Below are 26,763 nucleotides of genomic sequence, written 5' to 3'. Positions count from 1 at the left end.
AGAACAATACATGAAAAGAGATTGGAGGAGCTGAACATGTTCAGCTTGGTGAAGAGAAGAGGGAGAGATAACATGATCACATTCCTTAAATACCTCAAAGACTGCCACAAAGGATAGGGAGCAGGGTTGTTCTTTGCTGCTCAGAGGGAAGACCTAGGTCTTATGGTTTTAAATATCAGAAGGAACTTCTTGACAGCAGGAGCTATTTGGAAAAGAACTCAATTGCCTAAAGAGATGGCGAAGTCTCCTCTGGACGTCTTCAGAAAAGGGCTGCACAGCTACCTGCTGGAGATGCCCTAGCTGGAGCACTTCCACTTAGCAGGGAGTTAGACCTGATGGCTCATGTGGCTTCTTCCAATGTCATGATTCTAAGATTAGCAGATACAGTTTTTCAATTCATACTTGATTTCTTATTATTAATGTTATACAGTAGAGTCTCACTTATCCAACATAAACGGGCCGGCAGAACGTTGGATAAGCGAATATGTTGGATAATGAGGAATTAAGGATAACCCTATTAAACATCAAATTAAGTTATGATTTTACAAATTAAGCACCAAAACATCATGTTAGACAACAAATTTGTCAGAAAAAGTAGTTCAATACACAGTAATGCTATATAATAATTACTGTATTTATGAATTTAGCACCAAAATATCACGATATATTGAAAGCATTGACTACAAAAATGCGTTGGATAATCCAGAACGTTGGATAAGCGAGTGTTGGATAAGTGAGACTCTACTGTATTTAATACTTAAGCGTAAAGGGTTTCCCCTGATGTTAGGTCCAGTCATGTCTGACTCTGGGGGTTGGTGCTCATCTCAATTTCTAAGCCAAAGAGCCAGCATTGTCCGTAGACACCTCCAAGGTCATGTAGCTGACATGACTGCATGGAGCGCCGTTACCTTCCCGCCGGAGTGGTACCTATTGATCTACTCACATTTAATACTTAGGACCTTTAATTGTATTCACAATTTCTTTAATAACCTTTTGCTGATAATATTCACTACAGTAGAGTCTCGCCTATCCAACATAAACGGGCCAGAAGAATTTTGGATAAGCGAAAATGTTGGATAATGAGGACGGATTACAGAAAAACCTATTAAACCTAATATCATTTTACAAATTAAGCACCAAAACAAACAAATTGACAGAAAAAGCAGTTCAATACACGGAAACGTTATGTAGTCATTACTGTATTTACAAATTTAGCACCAAAACATCACAATGTATTGAAAACATTGACTACTAAAAGGCAGACTGCATTGGATAATACAGTGCGTTGGATAAGCGAAGGTTGGATGAGCAAGACTCTACTGTATTTATATTGAGGGGAAATTGGCTGCAATACTTTCCTGTTGATTATAGTGCAATGAACACTTTGCCAGGAAATTGTAAATACAAGGTCAATTTTTAAAAGAAAAATTGGGAGCCTCAAAGGGCACATTGCCTGACTTGGCTTAGGATTTTCTTATTCAGATGTGAGCCGCCTTGAGTCTCCTTGTGAAGAGTAAAAGCGAGATATAAATGAAGAATAACAATAACACATTCTTGGATCTGTCCTAAATCCCCTTTCTCCTTATTTTGAAAAAACAGAGTCTTGGAACTGTTCCTTCTACTATATGAAGTATATGCAAATAGCTGCCAGTCTGTTACTGTTGTCAGATGTATGAAGATACCCCCTTATACTTTGAACTCTCTGAATGTTTTTTCCCCCCCCATGTATAATTACTGCAACTAGTAGTGGTCATGTTGACTACTATTGACTACTACTACTACTATTGATTCTGGCAATTGTAGTCCAAAGAGCAACTTTTCTGAAATCTGTGAAACATCCAAGAAATGCCACATACTTATCTATTAAACAAAATACCAATAAGCCTTTGCATCAGACCATTAATACTCAGATTGTATACTGAAACAAGGATTACCCTCAAAGGCAAAGTATTCTGTGTTCTGAGATGCTGTGAGTCTAATCAAAATGGTGATGTGTTCAGTGGTAGAAATAATTTACTATGAAGAATATAAATAAGAAGTGAGAGATGAAAAGAAAAAAGTTTTGTTAATGTGGTCCAACCACTTATATTTTCAATTAGATCTGACACTTTTCAGTTACATTTTTTCAGGTATGTGTTTCATCTGGACCATTACTGTAACCTACCCTATATACTTATGTAGAAATCCAGAAATTGAACCAAAATAAACTGGGTTGACTTGTGTAAAGGTCAGTGTACATACTGTATCTTAATCCTTATCATAAAGGAACCATTCTCTTCATGGAGTAGAATGACAAAAGGTGAAAGCTTAGTCTGTCCTAAGAGAACCTAAAAGAAGGATCAACTCCCTTTACTCTCTGTGCCAGGGCCTGCTTCTGACTTTTTTGAATACTTGAGCATGAAAATAGCGATGACAGCCAGGGGCGACAACACTGGTACTTTCTGCTCTCCATAGAATAACCCTCAACGTATCCATAATTTTGGCCCCAAAACCTGGTCTTGACTTGCATATGAAATCGACTTATACATACATGAATATATATGTAATCGGCACCTTCAGGATAGTATGAATAATAAATTAGAAGCACTTTAGCTTCTCAGTTTTAAAATCTCATTTATATGCTTGTACTTATAAATGTAATCCACAAGCAACTCCTTCAGTTCTCCAGTGCAGTCCTATACAGAAGTAGGCCCACATTAAATTCAGTTTCAATGTATCAAGGGTTAAGAAAGGATCTATTGTGGAGGAAGGTTCACTGAACAACACTTGATATCTCCCTTAGAGGTGTGTTATATATTCTAGTGCTATTGTTGTCCTCCCAAAGCAGCATAAACAAAGGGAGATCTTTGCCTGTGTAGCTTAGAATCTAAATTTAGATTGGTGTGGGAGAAGAGATTTCTAAGTGGAACAAGGAACGGCTGTAAGTGGTCCAGTTCTCAGATACCTTTGAAATTTGTCTATAGCTCCTTGGGTGCTTCAGCATTGTGGGGTTCTTTTTGTTTTATTTCAGGTGAAGTTTCTGATTCTGAAAGCAACAGCTCTTGTTCCAGCTCAGACTCTGATTCATCATCAGAAGATGAGTTCACGGATGGTTATGGGGATGACCTCATGGGTGATGAAGAAGACAGAGCTCGTCTAGAACAGATGACAGAAAAAGAGAGAGAGCAGGAATTGTTTAACCGGATAGAGAAGAGAGAGGTTCTAAAGAGAAGGTGAGGTTTTGATCCAGAGGAAACAACCGTACTTCATGTCGCCCTTGCTAGTGGATCTGCTATTTTTCCTTTAGCTCAACACCTATTTTCTCTTGGAAGAGTATCACCAAAACCAGTTATTTCTTGGTCTCTGATTTGGTTTCCCATCTGCCATGTAAATACAGATGTATACAGTAATAATTCTTTTTCAGTATGTGCGACATTAATAGTGTGTGAGAGTTTTGTGTTTGATGGCTCCAGAATTAGTTACCAGACAAAATTGGCTGTTTTGCCTGACAAATATTCTAGTTACAATTGACAGAGTGATCTGTACATTTTCAAATAGCAGTCTTCCACATGGAGTACATTTCAAAATACAATGATCGCTATTTGATCTAATCTTAACTGCTATGATTCCATCCTATAGCACACTGGTATTTTTCATTTGGAAAGGCACCCTATATGCTCATGCATACATCTAAAAAAATTGTTTAAAAAATCAACCCACAAGTCAGTTTGAGTACCTTAACTCTTATTTAAAAACTTGAATCATCCCCTTCTGAGTAGAGTGGCAAAAGACAGGAGCTCTGTTTGTGCTGGGGGAAACACCAGCTCACTCTACTCTTTCCGTTGGGGTGTTGTTTCTGGTCTTTCTGAATGTCTGGATAGAGAAATGGCAGTGGGGGCTAAAGGTGGCAGGCCTCCTAAAGTGACATTAATGCTTCCCTCATTTCCTTGAGAACCACCCTCGACTTTTTTATGGGTCATATCAAAATCCATATTTTGGCCCTAAAACTTGGCCTATACAGAGCATATATATTTAAAGTCAAAGGCAAAAATAAGAATAGGCAAATGCAACTGGCCCTGCCTCATTTAAGCATCATTTAAGTCTTTTTCAATGAACTGTTCTTACTAGGAAAAGCAGGAGATAAACACTTGTAGTGCTTTTAGGGCTGCCTTTTCGAACAGAAGGTCATGGTCCAGAAGCTGATTTTCCTCCCCTTGGAATTATAGTGATCAGCCCACAAAAAATTGGAAAAAATCCAGTTTTAGCTTAGTAAAAAAAATCTAGTATAAACTTAAATAGTGAGCAGACTGCATCTTGTTTAAAAAGAAGGGTTATTTCGATTATGAACTGAATAAGACCCATTTATGTAATCCCCCTCAGCAAATGTTTGCTAGTTTCTCAGCTTTTATTTGCTTCTTTCCCATTATAAATGGTTCAAATAGTGTTCCTTAGACTTAGTAACTAGTATTAAGAGCTTTAACCTACAATATGCTATTACTTATGTTCAGGCATCAGCAATTTGTGTTGTGTTGCACATTCCACATTTACTTGTAAGGCTGTTGGAGCAACATGTGTATATAATACAGGGGTCCTCAAACTTTTTCAGTGGAGGGCCGGTTCATGGTCCCTCAGATTGTTGAGGGGCCAAATTATCATTTGAAAAAAAAATCCTATGCACACTGCAGATATCTTATTTGTAGTGTAAACCCCCCCCCCCCAACAACAATTATTTATTTATTTGCTACATTTATACCCCACCTTCTCTCACCCCGAAGGGGACTCAGAGCGGCTTACAAGTTGTATGTACATACAATATATTATATTATTAGTATAGTACATTATATTGTACTATACCACTATACTGTAATATTATTAGTAATATTACAGTACATTTAATATATAGTATATAATTTATATTATTATATTATATAATATTATTATATTGTATTATTATTATTAGCCGCCCTGAGTCCCCTATTGGGTGAGAAGGGCGGAGGTAGAAATACTGTAATAAATAAATAAATAAGTTATTATCAAAATTATATGTATACACAATATATTATATTATTACCATAGCACAATATTAGTAAATGAAAGAACAATACAATATTTAAAAATAAAAACAGTTTTAATCAACATACTGTAAATCCTTCAGGATTTCAATGGGAAGTGTGGGCCTGCTTCTGGCCAATGAGATCGTCAAGTTAAGTAGGATTTCTGTTGTTGTGTGCCTTCAAGTCATTTCAGACTTTGGACGAGTCTAAGTGTAAAACCGAGGGCGGGAGCCAGGTAAATGACTTTGGAGGGCCTCATCCGGCCCCCAGGCCTTAGTTTGGGGACCCCTGATATAATAAAACAGCTTATTTTCACCTGGTGCTTTTTAAGTGTGTTAATTTGCAACTCCTGTCATTCCTAGTCAAGAGTTGTAGTCCAGTACATCTGCAGTGTACCACACTAAAGAAGGTTCCAGTACAACCTACATTTAGTAATTAGTTTAGTGTCTGAATTTTAAATAGAATTTTGCTCGTTGCTCGTTACAGAGTATAAAAAAATTATTCATGATTTAACATTATGGAGCACAATTAACTTAAGCATTTATACAAATTCACCCCCAAGTTTTTTTTAATCTTGATCCTTTAGTCTAAAACTGAGCAACTAAGTTCACAATCTTTTCAGTTATTTATGTAGCGATGAGATGATAATCACCAAGCACATGGTATTTAATGCCAGCCTAACAATTAGATACATTTAACTTTGCTGATAATTCCCTAGTTTGGGAATTTCTTCATCTACCATACTATATTTCACTTCTGCCCTGACTTGGGCTACCAAAAATTATTTATAGGCATTTATGTATCTTTTCTCTTTCTTTGAGTCCAGATTTGAAATTAAGAAGAAACTAAAGACAGCTAAAAAGAAAGAAAAGAAAGAAAAAAAGAAAAAGCAAGAAGAAGAACAAGAGAAGAAAAAACTCACGCAGATTCAGGAATCGCAGGTAAGAAACACAACTTATTCACTAGGAGAGTAAAATTGCCCTGAGCCCATATTTTGTAATATCAAATCAACGAGTAGATTCCAGTCAATCATGTGCTCTAATTAAGATAGAACTTTATTAAGGAATGGTCTCAATGAAGTTCTGATCAGGAGGATTTTTTTCCCTAGCCTTCTATAAGTCTCATAACTAACTACTCATCTTGGGTATCTGTTACCAAAAAAGGTTATCATGTCAGTCTCTTACAACATAAATAAGGTTCTTCTATTGGTTTGGTAACTTAACAAATTTGTTATAATGGGGACTAGTCCAGACAAAATATTTTTATTTTAGCTGTTAAATATTTTTGAAGTCATTAGACATTGAAGACTCTTAATCATGCATTTTGTGGTTTTCAAGATTATTATCAACCTTTAATAAATTTTAAACCATTTCATAATATTTGTTACAAATGAGGACTTGCAAACAAATCAGTGTTGCAAAAGGAAAAGTAATGTGAATTTAAGCGTATGTACTCTGAATTATTTTTGAGGCATAACTTCTAACTAGGTTTTTTTCCTCAGGTAATGTCACACAATAAAGAGCGACGGTCAAAACGAGATGAAAAATTGGATAAGAAATCCCAGGCTATGGAAGAATTGAAAGCTGAAAGGGAGAAACGGAAGAACAGAACAGGTAAGTTTATTTTAGTTTATTTCATTTGTATCTCACCTGTCTCATATGTGACCCACTGCCGCTCACTTCGTGAATTAAAACAAGATATATGAATTAACACTTAACAATAAAATGTTTAAAAAATTATCGCTATAATATTAATATTTCCATATTTTAAAAACAATGCCAGTCATTTGAAATCATATCGTAAGAATAGCAATATAGCATGCACCATTAAAAGACTTTTCTCCATTAAAAATGTTCTGCCATGAGATACGCATCCTATTCAAAGGTAGTTCTACTTTGATACCTAAGAACGTCCACCTTTACCTTTCATGCATGATGTTATTATTGACAGTTTAAATTCATTTAGGCGAGATACGAGTCTGTCTTGCCATATCTTTGCTGTTTACTTCCTTTATATTTAGTGACTTGATGTTGCTTTCAATGCAGTGAACTGGTATGTTGATAGTGTGGTGGATGTATGCCCTCAATTTGAGGTCATGTTCTAGAACAGCCGTAATTGTATTGGATCTAGACATGAGCCATTCGCTTCTAGGGATGACAGGAAAAGCAATCCACTACAGTTTGGTTTCACCCCCACATTCCAACTGGAATGCCAGGATACAAGATTCTTTTTCAGTTATTCTATTAAGCCCCTGCTCTCTCCAACGTAGTCAGCAATTGATGAAAGCAGAACTTCAAGCTTAAGGCATCAGCAGCTGCTTCCATGTTTATTATGGTAATAATTTCATGGATGCAGGAATTAGAAGCTGCTCTGGGTACCAATCCTGAGAGAAAAGCAGAGTATTACCAGTAATATTATCAATAACAACAACAACAATAATAAAAATATGAAGAACTGGATTCTCATAAATTGTAGAAACCATTTCCAAGAATTAGGATTGCACCTCCTGCCATTTCAGAGTGAACCTTCACAGTAAGTCCAGTTTCTCAATTTGTATTTGTTTCCAGATATTTTTAGACTAATACTGGAACTGTTCACAGGCTCAGATATTTTCTTTTACCTGAAGATGATTGCGATCACTGCTTAATTTCTTCTTATTTACAGAAGTTAGATCCAAGCATCAGATTTAGAGGGCATCCTGTTGTTTGGAACCCTTTTAAAAAAAAGACTCATTTTTAATTAATGCCATATCTATTCACCTATTAAACATAAGGAAAGCCCTGCTGAATTAGACCAGAGGCATATTCAGTCTGACACTCTGTTTCCATGGTGGCCAAGTGGATATGAAAGCCTGCAAGCGGGACATGAGGATAGCAGTGTCTTCCTACTACTGTTTCCTGAATAGTATTTGGAGATGTACTTCCTCTGATACTGGAGGCAATGTGTAGCAATCCTCATAGGCATTCTTGTCTTTTGTCTGATTTCCTTTTTAAAGCTGTCTAGGATGCTTGCCATCATCTTTATTATGCCAACTATGAAGTTATTTTTTTATTACATGTATTATTCCAGCATTCTTCAGACTGGATATTGTTGCCTTGGTTATAGTCAACAACTCACTTGGCTATGCCCAATATCTGCACATCCACAGCAGGAGATATTTAAAACACTATTTTCTGTGCTATATCCTGTTTTAGAACAACTTTGAATGGAGCATGACTCAGTGCTGTCTTCAAAAGCTTGTTTGCCCTGATGGAGTTACTTGTATCTTGGTCCTATGTATAGACTTTTGTTATTAATATTGTGGGAGGGAGTTCATAAATTTAATTGCACATGGAATGTTGGTCTCCAGTTTGGGTTACTTTTAAAACTAAAGGAATCTCCAAACTAGTAGACACTGAAAAAAATACTCTTTTTCATTTATAGCTGAGTTGCTGGCAAAGAAGCAACCATTAAAAACAAGTGAAGTCTATTCAGATGATGAAGAGGAAGAAGAGGATGATAAATCTAGTGAAAAAACTGATCGTTCATCCAGGTCTTCATCTTCTGATGAAGAAGAAGAGTGAGTACTCAAATTCCATTTAGGTTTGAGAGTTTAGAAGCCTATCAGAGGAATTACCTTTTGCTTTGATTAGATATGTCCTTTATTTTGTACTGATTTCGATTTCAGTAAGAAATATACTTGTTTTCATAATATGAGTCAGTAGAGTACAGTGGTTAGAATGTCAGAGAATGGGTGCTTCTACACTGTAGAATTAATGCAGTTTGACACAACGATAACTGCATGGCTCGGTCCTGTATTCTTCTCAGAGTTGTAGTTTGGCAAGGCACTAGCATAGCTAAAAGCCTTGTAAATCTATTATTCCCATGATTCTATAGCATTGAGAAATAGCAGTTAAAGTAGTGTCAAATTGCATTAATATTACGATGTAGATGCACCCCAGGACTGAGGAGATGCAGGTTCAGTACTTAACTTAATTGTGAAGCTTTCTGGGTGACTGAGTTAGACAATAATTTTCATCCAGTCCTACCTCACAAAATTGCTGTGAAGATAAAACAGAAATAACTGTTTTGAACTCCTTGGCACAAAGGTAAGAGGTATAGTACCTTTGATACAAAGGGAAGCAATAAAAAGTAAGTCTAAAATGCATGACTCTTGTGTTCAGTTCTTTTTAGCTTCATTCTTTCCAACTAAGTAACAAAAATCAGTGCTGTTCTTGCAATGAAAAATGTGTGAGTTTAGGATTCTGATGCCAGAGTGTGACATCATGGATTCTCATTCCATTTGAGGGTATTAATGGACTTCTGTTTTTTCCCCTTTCCTTTCACACTAGAAAAGAAGAAATTCCTCCAAAATCGCAACCAGTATCTTTGCCTGAAGAACTGAACCGTGTTCGATTATCACGACACAAACTGGAGCGATGGTGTCACATGCCTTTCTTTGCCAAGACAGTCACTGGCTGCTTTGTGCGCATTGGCATAGGAAATCACAATAGCAAACCGGTTTACAGAGTAAGTGTGTCCCGAATCAGACTTCATTCCTTTTCTCATCAAGGATACCTGCTCTTATTTGTTCAGAAAAAAGAGTCAGTAAAGAGTGTTTAAATCTTGTGGTTGTCTCTTGCAGAATTCTTGGGTTTGTAGTTCAGTGAGTTTGTCGTTTGAATATCTATATGTATATCTCTTAAACCTTGACTGTGCCATTTTATATACGGGATATCATTTTACCATATCATGATATTTGAGTATCTATGGGTTTTAGTATCCATTGCGGGTCCTTTAACCAAACCCCAGCAGATTTTGAGGGCCACTGCGTTTTACTTAAGGGGTTTGATTATTGTGTACTTGGAAGTTAGACATGTTATAATGGTTTTTGCTTTAATACAATTGGTCTGCCGTATCCACAGATATAACATCCAATAGTCAAAAACTGTTTGATTTGTATACCTGGAGATCACGTAATAATTATTGAACAAAAAGGGGTCGCAAATCAAAAGAGTTTAGGAAGCTCTCTAGAGTGGATTGTCAGAAGCAGCACAGCTATTGGCAAAAGATGGCGCCCCTCTCTTCCACCCATCGGGTTTTTCAGCCTACTGTGCCTACTGTGGATAGAAGATTCACTTCTTTGTTTGTTATAACTTTAAGCATGGATCCAGTCCTAAGAACTTAAAATGGTACCAATTTGATAATTATGTGCTGTTTTGTAAGAAGGTCTTCTGCTACAAAATGAACGATAAAGAACTTCAGCAGTAGCTTTCTTGATTAGAAAGATTTAAATGGAAGTATCCGTTTTTTTATCTTTCATCTTTTATAGGTGGCAGAAATAACTGGTGTTGTTGAAACTGCCAAGGTTTATCAGCTTGGGGGTGCCAGGACAAACAAGGGATTGCAGCTACGGTAAGTAATTCAGCTGGAACACATTGCACCACGTTGAAGGTGTGTGATCCCTGGAAAATACGAGAATGAAAGAATTGATTTCCACTTATCCTTTTCTCCTTAACCAGTAGGGAATTGGTATATTTACTCATAAAGTTTCCTTTCCCTCGAGAATTAATAACCATGGAGTGCTCAAACAAACATTGCAGTGAGACAGAGGGCGAGTACTGTTGATACTAATGATTTTTCTTGCATCATTACTAACAAATTCAGAATGTATTTTCCTGTTGCAAAGGTAGAATTGGGTCTGGAATAATACAATCCATTATGGAGAGAAATTATTAGTAGTCTACTATGTCTGAACATTTCCTGAGGGATCTCTGCCATTGCCCCCTCTCCAGACACTGAGAGATAAAAGAAATTGTTTCTGTACAGAAGTTCCTAAGTATTTTTTTTGTCTCTGTACAGGCATGGTAATGACCATCGTGTGTTCCGTTTAGAGTTTGTCTCCAATCAAGAATTCACAGAGAGTGAATTTATGAAGTGGAAAGAAGCTGTAAGTTTGATTAGAGTATTTCCTCACAGTTTTGTCAAGAATATACTTTTGAATGCTGAATAAAGTTCTCTGACATTTTTCCTCCTTTCTTTATACATTTTAATTAGATGTTCTCTGCTGGGATGCAGCTGCCCACGCTAGATGAGATAAATAAGAAGGAAGTGTCCATTAAAGAAGCCATCAACTATAAATTTAATGATCAGGATATTGAGGAGGTAAATGAAGAAAATGTACTTTTGAGCTGGAACCATTCAGTTGAAGGTTCATGACCTAAAGGTAGGTGAGGTCTTAAAAGAGATGTTCTCAGGGTTTTTTCCCCCTTTAAAGATAGATTAATTTTGAGTTTTTGTTTCTCTGATGGAAAAGATACATTTAGGGCTCCGTTTAGACCTTAGTCTGCTATCCCTTTTTAATGTATTACATTTGATCTCCATTCTTCAGAGTTGGAGAAGATTTGTCACAACTGAAATAAGACTCATACTTTGCATAGTTACCTTTAAGGGACTGAAGACAAGATAGGAAACTGGGACAGTGGTTTTTTGGAACATCAACTCAAAGACAAAATTAGCTTACTTTGACCACTTGTCCTCTGTAGTCATTTTACAGCTAAAATAATCTGCATTTATTCATGATTGTTTTGTACCTATAGGCTTGCATCCAGCATGCATCTGAAATGCTTCTTTAACTATAGAACAAGACCAGAATTTTAAACAGACCACAGAGTAGATGATATAGGAACAATCTCAAGCATGGCTTGCAAAGACTCAAATCAACTACTTTATGGTAGTGAAAAGAAACAAGTTACCTGTTATTTGAAGAATTTAGTTATTACATAATACTGTGTTCTTTGTTCATAGATAGTAAAAGAGAAAGAGAGGTTCCGGAAAGCACCATCAAATTATGCTATGAAGAAAACACAACTTCTTAAAGAGAAGGTAAACTTGGGTAGCAGTGAGCACTGATCCTTTCCCCAGACAAATTACCTTTATTTGTGCATTATGGCAACCTTTTATTCACCCTTCACTCATCTTTGTTTCCTGAGAGAATAATACTGTTGGAGCATTCCTTATCTAGAATCCAAAATAACCCCCGTATTTACAGTAGAGTCCAGAAGCTTGGATAAGCGAATATCTTGGATAATAAGGAGGAATTAAGGAAAAGCCTGTTAAACATCAAATTAGGATATGATTTTACAAATTAAGCACCAAAACATCATGTTATACAACAAATTTGACAGCAAAAGTAGTTCAATACGCAGTAAATGTTATGTTTTAATTACTGTATTTACGAATTTAGCACCAAAATATCACTATATATTGAAAACATTGACTATAAAAATGGCTTGGATAATCCAGAAGCTTGGATAAGCAAGGCTAAATCATTCACATGGACAACTGAGAATAACACCTTTACTTGCTGATGGTTCAGGGTACACAAACTTTGTTTCACACATAGAATGATTTAAAATATTGTATGAAATAGCTTTTAGGCTGTAAGGTGTATATGAAACATAAATGTATTCCATGTTTAGACTTGTGTCCCATCCCCAAGATATCTCACTTATATGGAAATACGGGTATTCCAAAATCTGGGGGGGAAATCCAAAATTCTTCTGATTCCAATAATTTTGAATAAGGAATACCCAACTTACATTACCTCTCACAACTGTTTTTGCCCTCTAGAATTCCCATTCATTTATGCTTCATGATCATAACAATTTTGATAATACGTTCTCTGGTTTACTACCAAGATATTACTGCATGGTGATCACTTTTGCAAAAGACATACCCTGTTAAATTTTAATTGAACTGCACAGCTTAGGAAACTTTCACCATTGCCCATAGTGGACCTACTAAGTGCATTTTGTGGTATATCTTGCACTATGAGAGAGGAGCTAAATCAGGGTGTCAAAACTCATTTACATCAAGGGCCACGTCGGACTTACGTCTTCCCTCAAATGATCATTGAATGGATGGAAAATCTGTGAATATATATATATATATATATATATATATATATATATATACATACATACATATACACACACACACATACACACATTGTGATTGGTGTTCTTTCATTTTGACTCAGTTATTGAAGGAGAACGCCCATCACTTTTGGTTAGTCGCCATGTGGACTGGGGATAATGAGAATTGTAACCCAACAGCACTTGTGGTGGCTCTCAGGCTGAGGAAATGCTAGATGATATTTTAATGTCTGGCATCATATTCACAAGCTTTGTAGATAAATACAAACCCAAACTCTGATTAAACAGAACAACCTGTGGTTTTCCATCAGCTGTTGTCATGATGTCTAATGATGAAGAATACAGAGTGGTAGCTTGGCGTCTGGGGGGCCACATAGCATGACAGGGTGGGCCAAATTTGGCCCACGGGCCTTGTGTTTAACACATGTGAGCTAAAATGTGAAGTGAGATGGAATTCGCCAGTGTACCACTAGTTTTTTCTTTTGCCCTTTAAATTTGATGCTGAAATATCAAAACATCTTTTAATGAATGCAATAATTGTGTTGCTTTGAATATACATTTTAATCAAGCCTAACAAATGTAAATATGTATTTTTGAAGGCCATGGCAGAAGACATGGGGGATCAGGACAGGGCTAAGCAGATTCAGGACCAGCTTAATGAGTTGGATGAGAGAGCAGAAGCTCTGGATCGCCAGCGAACAAAAAATATTTCAGCCATCAGGTCAGTATCTAACAATAGTGGTATCAGAAAATGGAAAAACAGCATAGCAATTATATAATCCTTGTGTATTGCTATCACAGATACCCATATTTATTTCAGCAATTTTACTAGTTTTGTATGTACACTGCACAATTACAGCAACTTGATACCTTTTTTTCCAGCTTTGATCCCAGTTTATGTAATCTTGATATTTTTATTAGAATTCTTTGTTAGAGTATCCTTGTGATCCAGTTCAGAAGATTGTACTAGAACTCACTGTTACAGAATCATAATATTGTTCATCAAATTGCAAATCCCAGGCTTCTGTAGGATAGCTGTATGGCAGTTAAATTGCTATGAAATGGCCTTAACTGCACATGATAGAATTTTCTGCTTTTCAGGTTTTTAAAAACTTGACCTTATTTTCAGTAATTGCAAAAAGAAATTGGTGTTAGGAATTGAGTTCCAGAAACAGAATTTCATTATGTGAATTTGTGAGACTTGCTTGTCTCTGAAGTAATTGCAAATAAGTATTCATGTAATGAAGTAAATAATTTTTTTTTGCAGTTACATTAATCAGAGAAATAGAGAATGGAATATTGTGGAATCTGAAAAAGCCTTAGTGGTAAGTAGGGAGTGCATGTATTTATGGCGGGTGTTTGCATAATGCTTTAGTTACTGTTGTAATGTGCACTGCTTGGAGCTGCCTTTGAGGAGTGTTCAGAAATTTCAGCTGGTTCCAAAGAGCTGCAACCAGACTGTTAACTGGAGCAGGTTCTAGGACCATATTACAGCCTTATTAAAACAGCTCCACTGGCTGGCAGTTTGTTTCCAGGCACAATTCAAAGTGCTGGTTATGACCTATACAACCCTTTATGGCTCAATCTGGCTGGTTACATCTCCTTGGATGAGTTTGCTCTGTGTGATATCATCAGCAGAAGCCTTTCTCTTAATTCTGCCACGTCACAAGCATGGTTAGTGAGGATGCAAGAGAGAACCTTCTCAGTGGCTGCCCCTAAAAACTGAAACTCTTCCCAGCAGGCCCGGTTCTTTATGGAGGCCCATGAAGCCGCCGCTTCAGGCGCAGCCCTTGCTGGGTGCACTTGAAGCGTCGGCAGCGACCATTGGGGTCACTCGCCGCGGAACAAGAAAATACTTGGTATTCTCCCGAGATGTCACGAGATCTCACGAAATCTCGTCAGATCTCGCAGAAATCTCGTGAGAATACGAAGTACTTCCTTGTTCCGCGGCAAGCGACCCAGTGGTCGCCGCCGCCGGTAAGTTGTGGGGGGAGGCATAATTTTGGGGGGGGGGGGGGAGGCACGGCCCTAGGTTTGCTTACATACTGAAAAAACCTAGGGCTGCTCCTGCTTCCCAGGGAGCTAGAATGGCCCTCCTCCTTATTCATTGGTAGATTTAAGACTTTGTATTTTGTAAGACTTTTTAAACAGAAGTTTTAAAAGGACAGGCTAGAGGGTGCTGTGTTGCTTTAAATGGGACTGGTTTTAATCTTCTTTTTTTTACTGGGGGTTGACTTATTTTAGTACTATGAATAGTTTAATACTGTTTTAATGTTCATTTTGGGATGGTTTTCATTGTATATATATTGTCATCTATATTGTAAACTTCTTTTAGTCCAAACATTTTTGGAGGGGGCATGGAATGCAGATCATAAAATAACAGAGCTGGAAGAAATCATAAAGGCCACCAGTGGTGATTATGATGATTATACTATGTAACAAATTTTTTAAAAAAAATCTGTTTCTGATTTGAAAGTGTTATTCCTGTTTAATTGTGCAGTACTTGTTTTGAAAGCAATTGCTATACTCCAGAAACTTCATTTTGGTGGCTGCCACAAACTATGTTGAATTGGTTGAGACTCGATCAGATATTCATTGAAAAACTATAGCAAAATGTGCTGCAGGAATCCTGCAAAAACATAGTGTTTGCAGTTTAATAAATTTTCTCCATGTTTTTATGATATAAGCAATTGGGAAATTACATGTATAACGTAGGAACAAAAATCATGTTACATAGTATTATCACAGAGGATAGAATATAGATAAGGGGGCAGAGTCAATCTGATCTAGATTTTTTTTATTCCCAAATGTTCAGAGAGTGGTGAGAGAGAAGGAATGTTTTTTCTTCTCACTTTCCATTAGAAAATCTTAAAAATACAGCCCTTCCTTTTTTATCAAAGATTTCTATTGATTGTTTGAAGAAAAATTCATTTTAAAGATTATTTTACGTGTTTTCTTTTCCCCCTATTATTCTAATAAATATAAGTTAACTATTTTAATCCTGGTACATGCAATAGTTCTTTCTTTCTATACAGATAGCATAATTTCATTTTTTAAATCTCTTCCTATCCCTTCCTACAACTCTCCCCTCCCTAGATCATGAAATCATGAACCTTATCTCTTTCAATCACCATAAATATGAATTAGCTTCTAAACAATTATATGTTGTTTATATATTACTCATAACCTTCAATACTCATTCTTCCAAAATCTCACTTGATGTAAGAGAGATTTGTATCCAGTACTGACAAGTAATATAAAGCATTGAATGGTTACTAAGTAATCTCAGCCATATTTACATTTCTCTTCCTCCTTCTACTCTTACTTTGTGTGTCAATTTTTCTGTGAGAGCACTTTGAATCAAGAGATTTTCTAATGTTTCCCTTCTTTAGCAATTTCTAGCATTGTGAAACTTAACATAAGTGCCATAAGATCCTCCATATAGCACATTTTCATTTTCACTTTTAAATATAGAAATTAGTAATAGTGGCCCTGTGAAACAGACTTTTTGGTCGAACATTTGATTTATCCATTTTAATACATCCTCCTGGAATCTACATATTTTGGACAAGTTAGCCACATAACATTCCCATCACTGGTTTGCCGCAGTTTTGCCAAGACAGCTCTGACATTTCCTTATTGATCTCCTGAAGTTTTAGTGAATAATTATACAATTTCTAAACAATTTCAGTTGATTTTTTTTCTGATCTTGCAGATTTATGAGGGGACATTTTCTAAATTGAGTCCCATTGTTTTTCTATTATTCTTATCCCCAAATCTGACTCCCAAATAAGCCTTGTCCCTTTACCAAATTTTGCATCTTGTATTATTTGGTATGGTTTTGAAACATGTGATTTTATTTTGATTATGTTGTTATTGCACTGCTTCAAATAGATTCAAAGCTCTCTTTTCTATTTAATTTTACCTGAAAGGAGTTTATTTGTATTAGTTTACAACCAGGATGGATCTAATGGTTAAAGTCTATTGTTAAGTTTGATTATATAGGTTAACATTCAATATTAGTCATTTATTCTAGATATTCTTTTCTCTTTTGTTATATTTGTCTTTCAGTTTGAAAAAAGTAACGTTCCAGGAAAAAAACAAAATGGTGTAGAACAGGGGTCCCCAAACTAAGGCCCGGGGGCCGGATGCGGCCCTCCAAGGTCATTTACCTGGCCCCCGCCCTCAGTTTTATAATATAATATGTTTATATCAGTTTCAATAATATATATTGTATATACATATAATATTGATAATAATATTATGCGATATATAATATAATATAACATATGGTATAATAGTAATACCATATAATAATATTAATTATATGTTATATATTACATATTATATAATAGTATAGTGGTATAGTTCAATATAGTAATATATAATGCTAATATTGTGTTATGCTAATAATATAATATATTGTATGTACATACAGCTGCTCTGAGTCCCCTTCAGGGTATAAATGTAGGAAATGTAGGGTGGGATATAAATGTAGTAAATAAATGCAGTAAATAAATAATTAATTTTAGACTTAGGCTCAGCCAAAGTCTGAAATGACTTGAAGGCACACAACAACAACAATCCTAATTAACTTGACTATCTCATTGGCCAGTAGCAGGCCCACACTTTCCATTGAAATCCTGATAGGTTTATGTTGGTTAAAATTGTTTTCATTTTTAAATATTGTATTGTTTTTTCGTTGTTGTTGTTGCACTACAAATAAGACATGTGCAGTATGCATAGGAATTTGTTTTGTTTTTTTCAAATGATAACTCGGCCCCTCAACAGTCTGAAGGATTGTGGACCGGCCCTCTGCTTCAAAAGTTTGGGGACCCCTGGTGTAGGAGATGGTGCCAAATTGTTTTATAATTATTTAATTGTTTCAAGTCCATTTACTGAACATTTCTTCAATAGACGAGTTTCAGTATTTTGTCTTCTAGTTTTTTAGTTTCAGCTCAAAACATATCTGCTTCATATTGTTTTAGTAACATGCTTCTTTCTGTGTGGATTCATGCAATTGAGTTATCGGCTTTTACAGATTTAACCATTTGGACCAATTGGATAACATCATAATTTGGTAGGGTTATGTCACCTTTTGTGGAATGGCTATTATTTGGTCCTCTTTAAAGATTCCTCCCTTCTATACATTTCTTTGATCTTTTTGCCATTTTGTTTTATGCATTGACAATGGAATAGATTGAATAATTTGATCAACAAGACAAATAATGACACTTTACTTCATATCTCTCTCTGCAGGCAGAAAGTCGTAGTATGAAAAACCAACAGATGGATCCCTTTACTAGGCGGCAGTGTAAACCCACAATAGTTTCTAATGTAAGTAAAACACAGACAATGAGAACAGTAGAAAATATGGCAAATGTTGTGCATATGGAGAGATTAATATAAATATCTACCCATATTTTATAGTATCTAAATGTGAAACTGCTAACATAACAATGTAGTCACAGAAAATAACAAAGTCATGTCCTGTTTTAACAGGACATGAGAGAACAGAGATTATATAGTTGAAATATAGCATTTATGTTATCCTTTGAAAATCAGTGAAAACATCTACAGCTAACCCTCCACATTCACTGGGGTTAAGGGTACAGGACCCCTGTGAAAGTAAAAAAAACCCAAATAATGAAATTGCCATTTTTTAAACCTGAGAACATTTCACTAGGGATTTCTAAGACTTCCAGCATGACTCTGTAGCTGACTTCTGCTGGAAGCTGAACTTAGAATCGCATTGGAGGACCTAGAGATTCTACAGAACTGTTCTCTCTAGAAATCTCTTAAGTCCTCCGGTATGACTGGAAGAGGTTGAGTATAGAGTCAGCTGCAAATGTGGTGTGACAACTGTATTACATTTGGAAATTAAGCATACAGTTCTCTTTGTTACTTTTCAAGTCTTTCAAAATGTTGTACACAGAATGGATGTCAAAGATAGAAAATAAATGGTACATCTTTCTTTTTTGCCCACAGTCCAGAGATCCCGCTGTCCAAGCTGCTATCCTTGCCCAGCTAAATGCAAAATATGGATCGGGTGTATTGCCAGATGCTCCAAAGGACATGACCAAGGTAAGTCCCTTAAACTGGATGTTGTATGCTTTTTCTTTCCCTTACCCATAATTATAAGTCATGAATTCCAGTTTACACAACTGTAACTACTTTAAATTGTGCTTCAAACCTATCTCTTGTTTTTGAGAATAAAATGGGGGGTTGCCTTTTGGACATGAAGACTTTTCTGTATACTTTTGAACACAATTGCTAGTAAAATGTAGTTTTTCATCTTGCTTTTTCCCCCACCTGGGCTCCATGTCATTTGAAGATTTCTTCTCTTTCAGAGTCAGGGCAAAGACAAAGATGTGAATTCAAAATCGGCCAGTGACCTCTCAGAGGACCTTTTCAAAGTACATGATTTTGATGTAAAGATTGATCTCCAGGTTCCCAGCTCAGGTAGGTTCTACTGCTAAGGGGATTAAAAGTCAAGAAAATCTGAGTTTCTACTGTGTTTTTTTTTTTTACCAAACTCCCAAAACATGTGGATGGAATGCTAACAAATTAGCAAATTAGGTTTTATTTGGCTTCTAATTCTAAATACATAATCTTGAATTAGTAAGGACCCTCTTTTGCTAGTTAACTGTGGGTTAAAGGAACTGGAAACTGAAAAAGAGAGGATTTTCAGGTTATATTAGAGCTGTCTTGGTTGGTACTGATTGCACTCTTACTGGGTTGTTGTATGTCTTTCGGGCTGTGTGGCCATGTTCCAGAAGTATTCTCTCCTGACGTTTCACCCACATCTATGGCAGGCATCCTCAGAGGTTGTGAGGTATGGATAAACTAGGCAAGGAAAGGAAAAATATATCTGTGGAGAGTCCAGGGTGTGGCAAGAGTCCTTTGTCACTGGGAAGCCAGCATTAATGTTTCAGTTAATCACCCTAATTAGCATTGGAAAGATTTTGTCTCTTGCCTGGGGCATCCTTTGTTCAGTCATTAGCCGTCCTTGGGGCTCCTCTGTTCAGTCATTAGCCCCAAGGACGGCTAATGACTGAACAAAGGATGCCCCCCAGGCAAGAGACAAAACCTTTCCAATGCTAATTAGGGTGATTAACTGAAACATTAATGCTGGCTTCCCAGTGACAAAGGACTCTTGCCACACCCTGGACTCTCCATAGATATATATATTTTCCTTTCCTTGCCTAGTTTATCCATACCTCACAACCTCTGAGGATGCCTGCCATAGATGTGGGTGAAACGTCAGGAGAGAATACTTCTGGAACATGGCCACACAGCCCGAAAGACATACAACAACCCTCTGAATCCCGGCCATGAAAGCCTTCGACAACACATTGTATTCTTACTCTTTGTAAATACTGCTGGAGCAATTGGCAAGCTTCACTATATGGATGGAGAATGTTTGACGGTCCAGAAATTGGACTATGATTTCCAGAATGTCTTTCTGTACTATACTGTACATACTAGGATTAATGGGATATATGCCTCCTAACATTATCTGAGATTATCGTCCTCATCAGTATTTGGTGGGTTATCTTTCTTACCACTGCTTTATTGCCTTTTTTTTACATCTTAGAAAGTCAACCGAACTGCAAGAAGTAGGGATTTATTTCCTAGATCTGTCTTCTGCTATGTTTTGGGGGTTTTTGCCTTTTTTTTTTTTTTGCACTATATTCATGACCAACAGTGTCCTCTGTAGATGGCTTTCAGAAGTGACATCTTGCCTTCAGCCCTGTGGTTTGAAGAGAACTATGAACGGTGATGACATGTGTCTCTGTGCCTTGTCTTCCCACAGAGTCCAAAACACTGGCCATCACCTCCAAAGCTCCCCCCGCAAAAGATGGTGCTCCCCGACGATCGCTGAATTTGGAGGACTACAAAAAACGGCGGGGGCTAATTTGAGCCCCTTCTCCCTGCTTCTGATCCTGCATGCTACAAGATTTATTTTCTTCCCTCCCTCTTCCATTTGCCCTTTTGGATTGGAGCAGCACTAGAGTTGGGAAGAGACTCTTTAAATAGTGCCAGCCATCTGTAATATAAACCATTGACTCTTCACTGTATAGACCTCCTTTTCTGCCCTTTCTTCTTGCCACCCACAAATATGGATCTGTGCTATTTTTAGGGGGGTGTTTTTTAATGCAGCTGTTTGGGGTTAGCTGTGTGTATTCAGTGTTAACTCGGAGTCCGGATTTCTGCAGGAACCTATTGGTGGAAGAAGCAGTGTTGGCACTTGGCTGTCTCACCACCACAAGCAAGGCAAGTCGAAGCAGTGGCACAAGACCTCTTGTGAAGGTCACCTGCACTTTCCCCCGTCTTTTCTTTCTCCCTGACTGCTGGCTCTGGAGAAGGGCATATTTACAAACTGGTTTAGTTGGAAGTGTACATTTTTGTGGGAATGGGCGGGTTGTGACAATTTTTTCCAGGTAGTTTTTTTTAATCATTTTTAACCGGCAGTAAATTTGTATCTGTCTATCACAGTTCTTTAAAGCTGTCTTGGATTTCTACCAGCTACATTTTAGCATCTGAAACAGCAGAGGAAACTTAGTAAATGTTTTTTGTTAAAAAAAAAAAAAAACCTACACACACAACAAAAGCCTGACTGACGTTTACTATGTAACCTCTCATATATGTATTTCATCTTCCCTCTTCTGGTAAAACCAGTTCATCCTCCTTGACTGCTTAGATATTTCTCTCCTTCCTCAACAGTATCTATGGAATACTTTGTTTTGTTCTGCCTCATTATCGCCTGATCTTTTCCAGACCTAAACTTTATTGTTATAATTATGATTTTCTTCCTATTTTAATTTCCGGTTTATGAAATCTTATTTTCTAAATGGGAAGGATACAGTATAAATAACAAACTGTAAAAGAGCAGTTCTTTGACCCTATATGTAACTGGTACAACATGTGCAGTTCAACTCTAGCACAAGGATTGTATGTATGGAATGTTTGAATAGGAACAAGATGACTGCTTGATAATCACTCAGGTGTAAAGATCAAAATGTAAATAAATGACATTTTATCAAAAAGCTCTTCGAAATGAGCTGCAGTGGATTATAATGAACTGAGAACTACATACAGCGGTAACACCAGGTAACAAGTGTCAGTGCTGGAAAGTGCTGACTCTGGTTCAGGAAAAATCTCTCTTTACAACAAAAAGCAAGCCCACAAAATCTTTGCTTACATCTGAATAGGAGTTTGCATTTTTGGCTGTGATCTTTGGGATCCCTCTTGATGCTTTAACCCTTTTCTTCCTTCCTTATTTAAGACTAGGGAGACATAACTGTGTAAAACCTGATGAAATGAAAAGGGGAGGTGGTGTATTCTCCTAAAGTGGGTTTTTGTCAAGTTGTGTGAACTGCGTGGCTTTATTTACTGGATAGTCTACAGCTTTGTGGACTATTTTGTAAATGTGTATCATTTTGTTTTCTGCTTTTTTCTTTTTCTAGCTACTGTTCTCAGACTTTTGCAGACCTTTATTTACACATGTACTTCTAAAGTGAATTTCTAGATTCTACCAGTGTATAGCTGTTTGGGAGCCATCATGATATCCTTTGTAGATATGCATCTCTATCACTTGATTTTTGCAAGCAACTTAATCTGTAGACGCCAGTGTTTCCAATACCAACATTTCTAATGTAGAAAAATGTAACCACCAACCCCTTGAACGGCTGTGATTGCTCACCAGTTTCTACAAAGCTGTGACCTAGGAGCAAGGGAAGAGTAGGCAGAGTTTAACTAATGGTCTAATGATCCCACCTAATTATATCATGGCAGGCTACAACAGATGTTTGCAACAGAGGTACACATCCCGATACTGAACTCCATAATCAAAGTACTGAAAACCTCCTTAAATTGTAAATATGTATCAGTTTCCCCTTTTCTGGTTGGATTAGAGGAGATGATTAAATCAGAAAATGGAATCCTATTATGGACAAAAGTGACTGAGATAACTCTCATGTATCTTCTGCTTTGAGCAGAAGCAATGGATGGGTCTTAGTCCACCACCTTTTTTTTCACTGAGAAAAACATATTGAGAGAGTATTTTTTTCTCAAATAGCTATGAAATTAATTGTGTATGAAGGTGTAACATTTTCTCCTCTGTAAATGCATGTGACTGAGTGATGACAACATAGGCTCATTGGGAGGGATGGGTTTATTTGCTTTAATTCATTGATGTCTTGGCAGCATTTGTTACAAATGTATAGACTTCTATAAATAAACTTTGGTTGGTTTTAATAAAGCTGCTTACATTGAATTCTTTGCTTCTAGAAACTTGCAATTGATATTTTCCCCTTGAACTGACTCTTTTTCTTGGACAACAGAGGTATACGCTGGCAAAATCTGGAAAGTACTGTGGTGTAGATTGTGAAAGATGGAATGCAATAAATCTCAGCAGTTAGGTTATACCCTCTACAGGGAAGAAACTAAACAATTTCTCTGTATTTTCTTGCTTGAATTGTCTACATACAGGGAAATAGCTTCGTTTCTTCCCTGTAGAGGGTATGACCTAAGTGCTGAGATTTATTGCATTCCATCTTTCACAATGACAGATGCAATAAAAAGATTCTTTAGATTAGGGGCTGCTAGTGAGGACACTTCTAAACTGTCAGCTTAAAAATTGATAATACATTTTGGAGTCTGGAAAATGGATTGCAAGGATATCAACTTGTGCAACGACTGTCCATGGGAAACATATTAGTGCCCTATGAGAAATAAAGATGTTGGGATCCAGCTATTCACTGGAGGATGGAGATGAATGGAGACTGGTTTTCCCACATGCAAAGTCTCCTGAAAATTATTTTCCAAAAAGCCAGGAGACCCTACAGTATGAGGTGGTGTATGGCACAGTGGAAGTCCCTGGAAAACGCAAAAATATGTTCTGCCCCATTCTAAATTTCCCAATACCATAGGGAGTGCATTGTTAGGGCTGGAGGAACAGAAAGGTTCATCTTTTTGATGGGGGGCAAACTCATGTTTATATAGCCAATAAAATCGGTTTTTCCACACCTTTGGGATTTTAACGTTTTTGTTTCCAATAACTTTTTTTAGTACATTTTCCATCTAGCTACTGATGTAGCATTTATATTACCAGAATCCTTTAGTCATATTCTGTTAAACTATGTCTCTATGATGCATATATGAAAAAACGTGTTACTGCTTCATTTAATCTTTTCCACCTCTTCACACAGGGCATTTATGCCCTGTTTCGCCACTGATGGTGAGAGGGAAAGGGTGCCAAAGCACCCTCTCCGGGACGTCCCCTCCATGTGAGCTGCAAACTGCCCCGCGTGCCTTCCCTTTCGCCGGCACTTGCTGATGCAAATGAGCTGTGTAAAGAGGTCCTTTGTCAAGTTCAACTCCATAGACAATGTACGTAAAGGAGCCTGTGGTTTTCCAAATATATTGGATTCCAAATTTCATCAGTCCCAGCCAGCAAAAAATAGATACAGTGAGAGTTGTCCTTCAACAACATCTGAAGAACCACAGACTCTCCATTCCTTATTATATGGCAATAACTGAATCAACTTGGAGCTATAAGGTCATATAGCTTTCTTTCTATTGAGATTATTGTGATAATCTATCCAGTTTTTCCCAATTCTGTCTTGGATGTTGTTGTGCAGCAGAACCTTCTCTTTTCCTATCAAAGGGTATTTATTGAAAGCAAAATGCTCTTTTCATGCCATCAAATAAGTTCTGCTACCTTCAAATGTCTTTCTAAAATAAATTGACTTTGAAAGAAGGAAATTGAAAGTACCTTTAATTTTGTTTGTGGTTAAAGGCATTTATACCATATTCTGAAAGGATTAAACTGCAGCTTTAAATAAGTATTTCCTCAGAGGCTGAGAACTATTTCCTCTAGGTATTAATTCCTCTTTTAGGGTTGACAATGGGAGAAAACCAGTTTGCTAGCAGGAAAAATGAGCGGATTAGCAGTTGTGTGAAATCTGAGGAGAGGCATTTAAGTATTTGAAAGCGTCATTGCGTGATGATGTATGATTGTTTCAAGAACACAGCTACAAATGAACCCCTGAATTCTTTAACATACAACAGAGACTTCAAATCCAACAGTAAGGAAAAAGCTGATTTCAAAGATAGCAGAAACAGGTAACATTAGCTGAATCAACAATAGAGGTTCCAGTAGGTGTGTGTTTATAGCAGAGGTATTCTGATAGGAGGGGAGAGCTCGCTTTGGTTCTCGGGAGGCATAAGAACTGTGGCTTCTGGTTCATCTGTAAGATTGCACTTCCAGTGAAGCAGACACCATGCATCTGTGGAGGTCTCCAAAATGCTAGAAGCATACGTGAGTATTCATTCCGGAGGACTAGAGGCTGATCCCGTGAAATGTAAGAGATGTTAACATATCTTGTTTTGTTTCTGCAGTTGTGAGAGCCTAGTCGTGCCACTGTGGGTCGTCTATTTAGTGTGGTTTGTCGCAGAGCAAAGTCTGATTGCTGTCTGGGATGTAGCAGATAGTGGGAATTAAAGAGCAGGCCTTCTCAGTGGCCACCCCTTGACTCTTGGACTCCCTGCCCAGGGAAGCCAGAATGGCCCCCTCCCTGCTGTCTTTCTGGCAGCAGGCTGAAACATTTTTATTCAGAAAGGCTTTTAAAGAAGAAGGTTTTAACGATCAGTTCACGTGGTGCTGTGTTTTTAAAAATAATTTTGAACATGTTTTAATGATTTTTAACTGGGAATTTTAAAAATATTGTTTATATTTAATCCTGTTTTAATCCTGTTTTTATACATATTTGTATATTTAAATTTGTATGCTGATGCTTTTATATAAAGCTGCTTTGAGTCTCCTGTGGGAGAGATAAAGTGGAGTATAAATAAATATAATAATAACAACAATAAATAATGTTATAATATTGTGTTGATTTAGGGTGACTGCGAGATGGATCATTTGGTAGGAAGGGTGAACTGCTGGAAGATAGTTTTTAGATGCAGGGGTTTCTTTTGAAGAGAAAAAAACAATAGTTTGAGGAAACATGACACACTCCTCTTAGCTCTGGAAAGGGTATCAATGAAGCTGTATGAGAGAAAAAGAGGAATCTGAGCTCAGTTACAGGTCAGAGGCACTTTGGTGTATTGTAGTGGTTCTCAACCTATGGATCACCAGAAGTTTTGTCCTTCAACTCCCAGAAATCCTAACAGCTGGTAAACTAGCTGGGATTTCTGAGAGTTGTAGGCACCTGGGAACCCACAGGTTGAGAACCACTGATGTATTGGGTACTTTCCTCTTTCTGACATTTTAAAAAAATTAATTGAAGTTTTACCTTATAAGATAGAGTAAATTAACATCGAAAGAGTGAGAACATTTGATTGTATAGAAAGTAGGAAAACTGAGATTAAAAAAGGATCAAAAAAGGGGGGGGGGGAGAGAAACCAAAAACCAAAGCTAAAGTGTCCATATTTTATTTATATATATAACAATCTGAACAAATGGCGATATAAAAATGCAAAAGTACTTGGCAAAGAAACACACTAAAAAGAAAAAGCAAAAAGCATTAGCACTAGCATTAAACACTTCGAATAAAATCGCTAGCTTAGAGGCAGCTGACATTGGAAATGCTCTAACAAAGAACTGCCAAAAACTGTTAAAGTTAAACTAAATAATCATTGTTGTTCCAGTACGACAGTTGGAAAATAAAATAATAATAATAATAATAATAGTAGTAGTAGTAGTAGTAGTAGTAGTAGTAGTAATAATAATAATAATAATAGTCAGGATTTCCAAGCAGTATGTCATCGTTTGGTTAATAGAGAGATATAGAAGAGTAATATAACGT

The 26,763-nt window shown here is 36.8% G+C and overlaps 1 protein-coding gene across 1 annotated transcript in view; it reads left to right on the top strand.

Annotated features, from left to right (window-relative positions):
- rtf1 (RTF1 homolog, Paf1/RNA polymerase II complex component) overlaps positions 1–23,213 on the top strand; it is a 32,808-nt gene extending 9,595 nt beyond the window's left edge. The window contains exons 4-18 of the mRNA XM_003214542.3: positions 3,011–3,212; positions 5,860–5,974; positions 6,535–6,646; positions 8,457–8,592; positions 9,365–9,542; positions 10,345–10,427; positions 10,875–10,962; positions 11,070–11,177; positions 11,820–11,897; positions 13,549–13,670; positions 14,217–14,274; positions 18,209–18,286; positions 18,938–19,033; positions 19,300–19,411; positions 20,766–23,213. Coding sequence (XP_003214590.1) covers positions 3,011–3,212; positions 5,860–5,974; positions 6,535–6,646; positions 8,457–8,592; positions 9,365–9,542; positions 10,345–10,427; positions 10,875–10,962; positions 11,070–11,177; positions 11,820–11,897; positions 13,549–13,670; positions 14,217–14,274; positions 18,209–18,286; positions 18,938–19,033; positions 19,300–19,411; positions 20,766–20,872 — 1,673 coding nt within the window. The 3' untranslated portion in view covers positions 20,873–23,213. The remainder of the gene's footprint in view (positions 1–3,010; positions 3,213–5,859; positions 5,975–6,534; positions 6,647–8,456; positions 8,593–9,364; positions 9,543–10,344; positions 10,428–10,874; positions 10,963–11,069; positions 11,178–11,819; positions 11,898–13,548; positions 13,671–14,216; positions 14,275–18,208; positions 18,287–18,937; positions 19,034–19,299; positions 19,412–20,765) is intronic.
- The last annotated feature ends 3,550 nt before the right edge of the window (positions 23,214–26,763 follow it).

This window comes from Anolis carolinensis, chromosome 1 (genome assembly GCF_035594765.1).
Source record: "Anolis carolinensis isolate JA03-04 chromosome 1, rAnoCar3.1.pri, whole genome shotgun sequence".
Lineage (NCBI taxonomy): Eukaryota > Metazoa > Chordata > Lepidosauria > Squamata > Dactyloidae > Anolis > Anolis carolinensis.
The sequence above is the reverse complement of the archived record's forward strand: the minus strand, read 5'-3'. Positions and strand labels throughout refer to the sequence as shown.